Raw genomic sequence first — 11,840 nt, 5'->3', positions numbered from 1 at the left:
TAGATACAGAGCACTACAAAGCCCTAGGCAATTGCAGAGTCACAAGATAGAAAAAAACAGATTCTTGAATGATCGCATGGAACAGAACCATCTCATCAATGTGAATACTTGCTCAGGTCTGTTATATGAGCAAGAAATAGAATTCTAATAGTTTAAATCATTCTGTATTTGAGTCTGTTTGTTACAGCATCCTATCCTATCTCATGTGCTTCCATCATTACGAAAACCTAGAAAAAACGTTGGCTTAGCTGTTAACTGGTAGGCGGTAAAACCCAAAACAAAACAGAACAGGCTGGAATGATGAAGATCTACAAGTATGTTATACTATGGCAAAATATTTTGCGAAACTATTGTTTGTGAAACCTGGAAGGTAAACCTAGTTCCTACAGAGTCTGTAGCACTCAAAGAAAAGCTTGGGAAATGCCAGAATGTTAGTGTATGCTAATTGTTACTGTGTTTAGCTAGGTGTTACAAGAAAGAAAAGAGCTGAATTGGTTGTTTTTTTAAGCTGAGATTGATAGAACACAGATATTAATGGCCTTATTGATTTGGAAAATTCCAAAAATAGATGACACAATTAAGAAAAGGATTTGAACAACAAATGTTCATTTCTCCATTTAAACAGGAGACTGAGCTGTGTCAAAGATAAGATCCAGCATCTTACCCTTCTGTCTAAGACTACTGCTTCATATGGCCTCCAGGTAGTTATTAATTCGAGAGCAAAAGGCATTGGCTAGAGGAAGCAGACAAATACAGCATGGGTAAGAAATACATCTAGGAAAGACACACTTCAGTCTTGGATGTGGTTGCTGACACATGGAACTCGGCAGAAGCCTGGTAAGTCTGAGAGAGTTGTATTTCCAAAGAAATGCCAAGCATGGACTAAATATGCTCATGAGTGTAAAAAACACTGGAGTCCCCAAATTACACGGGCAAGCAGCAGGCCGTGAAAGTTGTGCTGCTCCCAAGAAAGACATGCTCGCAGGTCCAATTCGGATGTGTCCTGGAGGATAATGAATGAGGAAGAAAAACCTCCGGGAAAGCCTAGCCAGGGAAAGTCAAGAATAATGGATGAAGGAATTCCTCCCAGAGAACAGCATTAGGATCAATTCAAGAAACTTCCCCCACTGCTGGGGCTGGGGGTTCTTCCCAGCGTTTGCCGTCAGGAGTCTGTTTCTGCTGTGTGTCTCTCATTTTTCCCTTTTCTAAAAGGGGGTTTGAATATTTGGGTTCTATCCCATCCCTGTTCTACCACAGTCTAAGGGCAGATCATTAATTGGTCTTCTATTGGACCATAAGGAGCCACATCTCCATCACGTGGAAAGGACTGTACGTCACCTGCAGATGCTGGACTTGGACCTGGTTCAGTGACAGAATGGGGTTCTGGATGGTTTCTCTTAGGAAAAGGGTGCGTTTGTTTTACACGTGGGAAAAAGTATGCAAGGATATTTGGTGGCTGGGCGGTCTGATGCCGGCATAGATGGCTAGTTTCCATCAAAATCCATTCTTCCCTCTTTTGACTACATAGGTGAGCTTTGTTTTCCAGGCTCTCAGAATGAGGTGTGGCCTTGTGACTACGTTATCTCCTATGGAGTATGACTGGAAATGGTGCCTGTCACTTCCAGTCTTGGCCCATAAAACTTTCCATTTCAGGTTTCTCTGTGAGCTTTGTCATTAGGTTGGTTGGATGCAGATAACTATGAGATCCTAGGGGATGGCAGGGTCACAAAGTGGAAGGAGCCCAGGTTCCTAAATGACCATGTGGAGGAAAGCAGCCCCACTGACTTGAATACCTGCTCAGGACTATCACATAGCAAGGAACACCCTGCCATGGTGTTAATCCCTTATGTGTTTGGGTCTATTTGTTATAGCAGGTTAGTGAACCGTAACATTGGTTGTTAGCTAAAAACCTGTATGCTGCTCATGTTGTTTGTACTGTTTCATGGCCTCCACTTACTCCATTATAAGGTATTTAACCTTGGGCAAATTGGTTAATATCTTTGTGCCTTGATTTCCTCATTAGTAAAACTGGGACAATAATAGCATCTCATAGGATTATTGTGAGGAGGCAGTGAATCCATGTGTGAAAATGCTTCAAATATGCCTGAAGGCCTATGGGAGTGCATAGTTATTGTTATTGTTGTTAATATATACTCTTGTGGCATTTGAGTTTCATAATTAACACGACCACATCCTGAGATTGGGAATGAAGAACACCACACGTATAAGCTGTGTTATGAACCAAGACAAAATACTGAGCGAATACACATGAATCAGCTCTTTTCGTTTCGTGAAAATTAGGCACATCCAAAATGTTGGTGGACCTCAGAGTATTCAGGAATGATGCTAGCCCCCCCCCCCTTGACTCACAGTCGGTCCCTGTTGAATTCATGATGGGACTTATCCTGATTGCATTACACTGGGAAGGTTAACTTTTTGGATTCTACTACCTAACCCAAGGGGTGACGTGGATTTTGTTTGTGGGAAAGTAAATTTTCTGCCTTATCAGAACCTGAGTCCTGACACAGAAGGTGGAGCCTGCATCGATCCTTGCGATCGCTCCTCAGGATTGATGAGGGAGACAGTTTTGTTGAGTTTTCTTCCCTGTTCTTTCCTGAGAGGCCTTATGTTTGTTGCCCACCTTCATGCTACCTTTGTAGAACAGACCAACTATACCTAAAAACATAGATCTCCAACATTCTGAGCCATCTCTGAGAAAAATTTGCTATGTGCCCCACAAGAAGAGAGAGAGAGATGGCAGATTTTGAAAAAGCTAGCCCAGAAACAAAATCCCCTTTACCTGAAGCCCAACACCAACGGGCAGTTAAGTAGGAAAACTGATGAAGCAATTCCTGTCCTGGACAGTGAGGGGAGCCAGGCTGTGTGGAACTAAAAGTCTTGGTCACTGGGAGCCTGTCCACTGAAGCCTGAATTGGTGGCAGTTCTGGGTTTGTCGCCGGCTAAAGCTGGGATGCAGGAGGGTTATGTATTGCAGATGTAGTTTCTAAACCTGGGAGCATGGCTTTTCTTGGGTCACCCTGGTCACAGATACTTGATTTTCTTTTTTCCACTTTTATTCTTCTTTCTTACTCCTTAGAGAAGTAGCTCCCAACTTACCGTCTGTGCAGTGTGCTTTTGCTTTCTGAGTGTAGTTTCTATGCCTGGAGCTTCTGAAAGTACTTGATCCCTTAAGCATCGCAGTGTAGACTGTGGAAGGAACTATCCATATAATTCCTGTCACTGCACCTTTGTTGTCGCTTCCAGGAGTCCAGAAAGAGCATCAGACACACATCACACTGCCTCAAAAAGAGATATTGGGGGTTTGGATACCTACAAGACTTTGGGGTTTTGAGCATCGTTGCATTTAGAAGGAATAGAATGAGTGATTCCACTGGCCTGTTCTTGTCTTCTCTTTCACAAACTTCTTTCATATTTTTGTCTAAAGTTAAAAGCCTGGTGAGGTATTTCATAGTCCCAGGAGAGTTTTAGGTTTCCTTTTGGCTTACAAAAAGTGAATCTCATCCATCTCCAGAGACTCTCAGGTGTCTTCAGAAAGAACAAAAGAGAGACTACTGAGTAAATATTCCCAAATATGTCACAACACCTTATAGGACTGGAGTTTTGTTTTTATTCACTCTTTATTCTTTTATGTTGTTTTTCCCCCTGTGGACTGGACATAGTTTCCCTCTCTGCTCTGGCCATTAAGGTTGTGATTGAGTCTATCTGGGACCGATTACCATTTAATTAGGTAGAAAATGTTAGAAGGGACATTCAGCTCTCTGTGGAAACAACTTGCTTTTACATATCATTCAATTGATAGAGCAACTAGATTTCCCTCTCCCTTTTTCATGAATTGTGTTAATTTCCTGCACAGGCCGCCTGGATTTGCAAATTGTGACTTAAAATGAGTTTCCAAACACAGGTGGTTTTTGACAAATTATAGAAGGGATGGGTGATAGAAGAAAGAGCTGCAGACAAAAGCAATTCTGTCTAATGGAAAGATATTCCATGTTCATAGATTGGAAGCATCAACATAGTTGAAATGGTCATATTACCCAAAGCAATCTATAGATTTAATGTAATCCCCATAAAAATCACAATGGCCTTTTAAAAGAAATAGAATAAAAAATCATCAGATTTGTGTGGAACCACAAAAGACCCCAAATAGCCAAAGCAATCCTGAGGAAAAAGAGAACAAAGCTGGAGGTATCACACTTTCTGACTTCAAATTATACTACAAAGCAAAAATAATCAAAACAGCATATTATTGGCAGAAAAACAGATATACAGAGCAATGGAGCAGATTTGAGAGTCCAGAAATAAACCCACATATATATGGGCAAATAATTTTTGATAAAGGAGCCAAAAACATACAACAGAGAAAAGAATATATCTTCAATAAATGATGCTGGGAAAATTGGGAAGCCACATGCAAAAGAATGAAATTAGACTGCCATTTGTCACCATATACAATAGCTAACTCAAAAATGGATCAAAGACCTAATATAAGACTGGAACTAAACTTATGGACCTTGGTCTTAGAGAGGACTTTATGTATTTGACCTCAAAGGCAAGGGAAGTAAAAGCAAAACTAAACAAATGGGACTATATCAAACTAAAAAGCTTCTTCACAGCAAAAGAAATCATCAACAAAAAAGGCATCCAACCCAATGGGAGAAGATATTTGCAAACAACACCTCTGATAAGGGGTTTATATCCAAAATATATAAAGAACTCATACAACTCAACAACAAAAAACCAAATAATCCAATTTAAAAATGGACAGAATACCTGAGCAGACACTTCTCCCAAAAAGACATACAAGCAGCCAACAGATATATGAAAAAATGCTCACCTTCACTAGCTATTAGGGAAATGCAAATCAAAACCACAATCAGATACACCCTCATATCTCTTAGAATGGCTACTACCAATAAGACAAGTAATAACAAGTGTTGGAGAGGTTGTGGAGAAAAAGGAACCCTTATGCACTGCTGGTGGGCATGTAAATTGGTACAGCCACTATGGAAAACAGTATGGAGTTTTCTCAAAAAATTGAGAATAGAGTTACCGTATGACCCAGCAATCCCCCTTCTGGGTATCTACCCGAAACATTTGAAAAGATATGTGTCACCCTGTGTTCATTGCAGCATTATTCACAGTGGCCAAAACATGGAATCAACTGGAGTGTCCTTTGATAGATGATTGGCTAAAGAAGATGTGGTACATATATATGCAATGGAATATTACTTGACCATAGAAAAGATAAAATACTGCCATTTGCGACAACATGGATGGATCTTGAGAACATCATGCTAAGTGAAACAAGTCAGATGGAAAAAGTCAAGAATGATATGATTTCACTCATGTGGAATATAAAACTGAAAGCAACAAATGAACAAAGAAGACAAACAAACCAACACATCATAGACACAGACAACAGTATGGTGGTTACCAGAGGGAAACGGGAGTGGGGGAGGTAGAAAAGGGTAAAAGGGGTCAAATATGTGGTGACAGAAGGAGACTTGACTTTGGGTGGTGAACAAACAATGCAGTATACAGATGATGTATTATAGAATTGTACACTTTGAAACCGATGTAATTTTATTAACTAATGTCACCCCAATAAAATTAATAAAATTAAAAAAAATCAGTTCTGATTCAGAGGATGATGGAAGTAGTCATGTGGTACATCATGCATAGGTTTCACCTTGAATGGGCTTATTTTATACACCTATGAATATAAACATACAAACCATGGACATAATCTAACTTAATATACAATCTGACTAAACCCAAAATGTGAGTGTTATCCTATGTCATATGTCATGTGAAACAATTGATAGTACTTGATCAGTCTGCTACAAAGCTCGAAGCTAAAGAACAGGATAAAGATAGGATGGGAGAAGAAGTACGGTTGTTCCATGGTAAGCTGTGAAAGCGCTAAAGAGAATTAGGACATCTTGAGTCATCTGGAAGCGAGTAGAAGCAGGGCCCAGAGATATTTCTTAGGCGCACTTGTAAAAAGCATGAAAAAAACCATAAAACCATAAAAAACCCCATAAAACTATTAGGCACACATAAAAAATCCTTTCTACCTTCATCCTACTGCCCCCAATTTTTAGTCCTAGCCCTTAGTTGAACTTGGGGCTACTCTGGAACACGCTCTTTATATAATAACTTACGTGTTTGAGTGTGCCACCCAAAATTTAGGCAGTCTTTTGGATATAATACAAACGGAGGTATTTGAGTACATCCCATTTATTTCCAAATGAAATTTATATATTTAGAGTTACATTATTTGAAAGATGTGATCTTGACCACTTAGATCAAGAAAATTCAATGATACATTGCAATTATAGTACAGATAAAATAATTAAGATGTGAACAAAGTAGTTCAAAAATATGCATTTATTAAATATTTTTATATATTCATTCCTAAAAAGATACCCATTGGACCAGCGGTTTGTTCATTTATTCATCAAAGTTTTAATGGACCAGGAATTATCTCAGCACTAGAGGGACTAAGATGATTAAAACGTACTAATTCATTTATTCAGTTACTATCTACTGAGAGTCTGTTACATGTTGGGCTCTGTTTTAGAAGTTGGGGATAGAACAAGTGAACAAAACAAAGAAAGTCCTTGCTCTCATGGAGTTTAAATTCCAGGGTGGGATAAAAATAGTAAGCAAATCAATATAATGCCAGGTTGTGTTAAATGTTAAGGAAAAAGAGCTTAAAGAGTGACTCTGTGTTTGTGTGTTTATGTGTGTGAATTCGTTAAATAACATGGTCAGTTGAAGCTGAGGAGGACCTGGAGAAACAGTGTCAACAGGCTGGAGGAAGAGCAAGTACTGACTCTTCAAGGGAGGAAGGGGATGAGTGTGTTTGAAGCACATCAAGATGGCTGGTGTGGCTCGAGCAGAAATACTGAAGAGGAGCGTTAGGAGAGGAGGTTGGAGAGAAAACAGGGACCAAGCCTTGGAGTGCCGTGTAGACCATTCTACATGGTGGGTTCTGAGTGTGAAGGGATTGGAGGACTTGGAGCTGTGGATAGTCCCCCTGCTGGCTGTGTGGAGAACTGACTATAGGGGACAAGATTAGAAGCAGGGATCTGGAGGTGATTACAGTAGTTTGGATGAAAAATGATGGTGGCTTGGACAAGAGTAAAGGAAATGGAGGTGGGGAGAAGTGATCAGGTTTGAGATGTATTTTGAATGTTGAGCTGATTGGTGGTAGGAAAAGATAATAAGTAATGGTTTGGATGGAGAAGGAAGGGAGATGGAGAAGGAAGGAAGAAGTTAAGGAGAATGCCAAAGTGTTTGTTCCGAGCAACTGGGTAGGAGACAGTGGTCATGGACTTCTATGGGGAAGACTAGGGGAATTAAAAAGTTCTGTTTTGGATAGGTTAAGTTTGAGATGCCTGTTTAGATACCAAATAGTTGGATATATGAGTCTGGGTTTCAGGAGGTTATTGGGAGTAACGATATAAATTTGGGAGTCATCAGTGATTATTTAAAATCATGAGACAAGATACAGTCAACCAGGGCATGAGCATACACAGAGAAGAGAACCAAGGGACTGAGCACTGAGGTATGCCGACCTTTAGCGGTTGGGAAGAAATAGAGAAAGCAGCAGAGGAGATGGAGAGAGATTGGCCAGTGAGGGGAATAAAAACCAGGAGCATATAGTATCTCCAAAACTAAGTTCATAAAGTGTTTCAAGGAGAGTAACACATCATGAGAAAAGCCTCCAAGAGACCAAGTAAGATGAGGCCTGAGAATTGAACATGGATGTGGCAAGACATGACGCATTCCCTCAGGAGCTCACAGCACAGAGAGATTCATTTATCAATACATGGTAACTATTGGGTTGTCAGAAAAGTCATGATGCATTTTTGCAATGAAAAACATAGAAAAAAACACATCATGACTTTTCCGACAACCCAATATTATAAGGACAATACACACACTCTATCACATCTTACTTCATTTGGAGGATACTCTTGGAATTATATTTTTCCTTGCTATAGTCTTTATCTTTTAATTACATTTTAATTCTCTTTCATAGCTGTGTGGAAATGTAGAGACCCTATTCTTATACATAGTAAGTATTAGCTACTATGTACTTTTCGTGTGTAAGGCATTGTTCTAAGAACTACATGTTATTAATTAATTTTGTTCTCAGAAACAATCCTAATAATAACTTTGTTGTTCCCGCCCCCCCCCCCGCCCCATTTGTGATAATTGAGGCCCACGGTGCTTAAGTAATTTGTGCAAGCCCACACGGTAAGGGCAGAGTCAGTATTAGAAATGGGCTGTCTGGCTTCAGAGCTCACCATCTTGAGCAGTAAGCTGGTCTTCCATCCTTACTGTTCTATCTCTACCTTCCTGGAGTTGGCAGCTATTATGGAAACATCTTTAAGGGATAGGCTCTTTTTGACTTGAACTACAATTTCCTAAAGACTCAGTAAACCAGTTGTAGGTTGTCATTTCACAATGGGCTGATCGGACCCAGGGACTGGATACTAGGTAGTTCTCCATGTGGAGAAAAGAGCATTAGCTTTCTTTCTTTTTCTTTCTTTCTCTCTCTCTCTTTTTTTTTTTACAATTGATTATACATTCTCATGTGACTGTGTAAGGATTTATGTTTTATTAGCTCATATATGGGGAGGGCGGTGGTAAAAAGAACTAGAGTATTTGTGATGGAGGAGAACCCTCTACTAATGGAAGTGTTCACTTCATTACCATCTATTTCCTTTACAACCTAATTGAAAGCACATGAAAAGATTGTGTACTTAAAAAGGTAACAAAATGTAAATCAAAGCAACAATGTTTGGGAATGCCTATTAGGTAGGTGCCAAGTATTGCTTTGGGTATAGTGGCTGTGATTTCTTGACAGCTAAAATCATAGAGTAGCCAATATCTTTAAGATGCTTGAATGCTTAGATAGCAATAAACATGTACACAATTGAAATATAAAATAATTTGACCCTAGTAGAATCTAGTTGTGCTTCAGCCTTTGATCTTTAATTTTTTTTTTAATAGGCTGACTTCACCTCTAAAGATGGTTTTGTTCTCTTTATTCTGACACTACACTGTAATCAGTTTACCCAATAGATAGGGTGGGATACATAATTTTCAAAAGCACTTGAAACCTCTCCTTTAAGTAGATTTTAAGTTTCATATTTGATCGAACAGTTTTTGAAATTAGGTACCAGCCAGTTTCCCTTTCCTGTAGGAAAGGGGGTGTAGAATAAATAATCTTTGCAAAACTTTTACAGGTCAAGCAGCCTAGTAACTTTCTTAAGTTGCAGACACGCTAATGTTATAGTTTTTTTCAAGGTAAAAGTCTACCTGTTCTTCTCTTTACTCTGTTGTCCTGTAATTTTTCTTTTCTGGGCATAGTCATTATATTTTCAGAACAGTGAAGGGAGCCAACATTCAAATTTACTCTTAATTTCTACAAATATAGAAAAACCTGCTGGGAAATGGATACTATGATTCTCTCCTTGTCTGCTCTGTAATATTGTCATAAATCATGTAAATGCAGGGGGAGGAGGGGACTTAGGTGATTGTTTAGCTGTGGAAAAGAAGCTACTTCCTGCAGAAAGAGGATTTCAAATAGCCACATAACAAAGCCAGCACACACAGGTTTCCTGTGGGCCGTTTCCCCTTTGCTGAATCTGACCCGAAGCCAAGGTGACGGAAGAGACATTTTCCTCTTACACAATCTCAAATCTCAGATAACTTATCAAGCTGATCATTATGTTCAAAAAGTTATGAAATCTAGGCTATTGTGAACTTCTGAAGAATTTCGTGAACTTACTTTTAAGAAACTTAAGATTTGTTTGGGAAATGAAGAGAAAAAGTAAGAGTCAAAGTGGAAAAACTTAGATAAGCTATCACACTGATCAACTATCACGCTACAAACTTTAGAACACTCATCCTGAAAGAATTAAGTTGTGACTATAGTATCTTAACTCTCATGCTTTCAAACATTTTATCCCCAATTTTGTCCTTTTGGGACATACTTGAAAATGTTTCAAATTTTATTTTTATCTTTATTTTTACTTTTTAAAAATATTTGTAAAAAATGTTTCTTTTCCTTCAAAATACAGGTTGCCTAATAGATATTTAAAACCTTTTAATACTTTCCCCCCATCCACAACCCCAGGAAAATGAAAGTACAGTAGTGCAGCACCAACTGATATAGAAAAATGAAGGTTCTAAGGTTTATTAATCTTAGCATTTTCATTTATGAATGGCCCGAGATGAATTTAGGAAAAGTGGCAAGAACACTTCTTTCACCAGTTGTGTGGTGAGTGGTGATTTTTTTTTTTTGGTAAAAAAGAATTGTACAATTACACAGTTACCCTACATTTTAAAATGTTCCCAATAAAAAGTTGATGAATATGAAGCGAATGGCCCCAAAACCTAGAGGACATTTCAGGGTATATCCTCTGTGCTATTCATTTGATTTAAGGGGGGAAAAGTGTAATAATACAAATTGATGTACAGACTGTTCCAGTAATTCCTCAAAGCCCTTGGCTGAATGTTAGGCTAAGCCACCCGGCTAGGTCCAGGCCCCTACCCAATAGCTGACGTTAGACATCAGGCAGGCCCCTGTGAAGTTGGGGTGTCGCCCCCGCATCCTTCATCCCGTACGCAGGGGCAGGCTTGCCGCCTTTTCTTACCTGCGTAGTGGTCAAACACAGTGGGCACGTACTCCTCTGGGAAGGCGTCGTTGGCGTAGCTCATCAGCAGGCAGGTTTTCCCCACGGCGCCGTCCCCCACCACCACACACTTCAGCATCTTCTTCTCCTCCTGGTTGCCCCCGCAGCTGCAGCTGCTGTCGTTTCCCTCCTTGCAGTTCATTCTTGTGGCTCCAGCTGTGGTGACTGAGCTGCTGCTGTGGTTTCTCCTGCTTCTCCCCGAGCCCATGGAAGGCGGGCAGCCCGCGGCAGGCGGCAGATCACTTTGCCTTACTTTGGGTACCTGGGATCATACAGATTCGTCCGTGGCAGCTGGCATGTGCCCCCTGGCTTAGCATACTGGTAAAGAAAGGTAACACACGCTTGTGAGAATTATTCAAAGGGTCTGTCCCTTTCCCCTGCCAGTTTGAGTTAAGAAACCCTCATTTCCACCAACTTCTAGGGGCTTCCTGCCAGTCTGGAAATTTCAACAGGCTTCAGGGTTTCACTCTGCTCTCCCCCTTTCCAGCCTGACTGAAGACACAGTGGAAGTTTGCCGAATCTTCCCCATTTCCCACTTCACATCTAACATGGAGGGAAGCTGGGCTTTTTAATGGAGTTTTCCCCTTGCTTCCTCCAGCTTGCCGAGTGTCAGGAAATCATGGGTTTCCTGCTGCATTCCATATTAGGATCAGTGGGCTGGGGAAGGCTGCAACAATGGGAGCTCTGTGTGTGTGTGTTTGTACTTCTGGGGAACGCTGCCAGAGCATGGAGTGGGAAAACACTAGGGGTCCCACTGCAGACGCAAGCTGTCAGGCTTCCTGTTCCGTCCGCTGCCGGGGAGGCTGTTTGCCTGTGGCTGGCTGGGAAGAGGCTGACGAAAGGATGGAGACTGGGGAGTGCTGTCTGCCAGAGAAACGGGAATGGTTTAAGTGAGCAGAGCAAACCACACCAGCCGTGGTAGGATAACATATGACATCATCCCTCGCTGAGTCACCAGTTAAAAGCTCTGCAAATTAAAAATGGGTAGTTCTTCACATACTTAAGTGAAAACCTTAAGCAATTCGTCCCTACAATAAAGAAGAAAACCTTCCAGAGTTACAGTGTTTCAAAGGGGAGCATTTTTGTAGATTGTACATGTAATAT

General features: G+C 40.4%; 1 protein-coding gene across 1 annotated transcript in view; it reads right to left on the bottom strand.

The window, feature by feature from the left end:
* RHOJ (ras homolog family member J) overlaps positions 1-11,414 on the bottom strand; it is an 82,444-nt gene extending 71,030 nt beyond the window's left edge. The window contains exon 1 of the mRNA XM_019631469.1: positions 10,698-11,414. Coding sequence (XP_019487014.1) covers positions 10,698-10,944 — 247 coding nt within the window. The 5' untranslated portion in view covers positions 10,945-11,414. The remainder of the gene's footprint in view (positions 1-10,697) is intronic.
* Between the last annotated feature and the right edge of the window lie 426 nt (positions 11,415-11,840).

The sequence above is a fragment of the Hipposideros armiger genome, unplaced genomic scaffold (assembly GCF_001890085.2).
Source record: "Hipposideros armiger isolate ML-2016 unplaced genomic scaffold, ASM189008v1 scaffold_1002, whole genome shotgun sequence".
NCBI lineage: Eukaryota > Metazoa > Chordata > Mammalia > Chiroptera > Hipposideridae > Hipposideros > Hipposideros armiger.
Note: the sequence above shows the minus strand (reverse complement) of the source record. Positions and strands in the feature narration are given on the sequence as shown.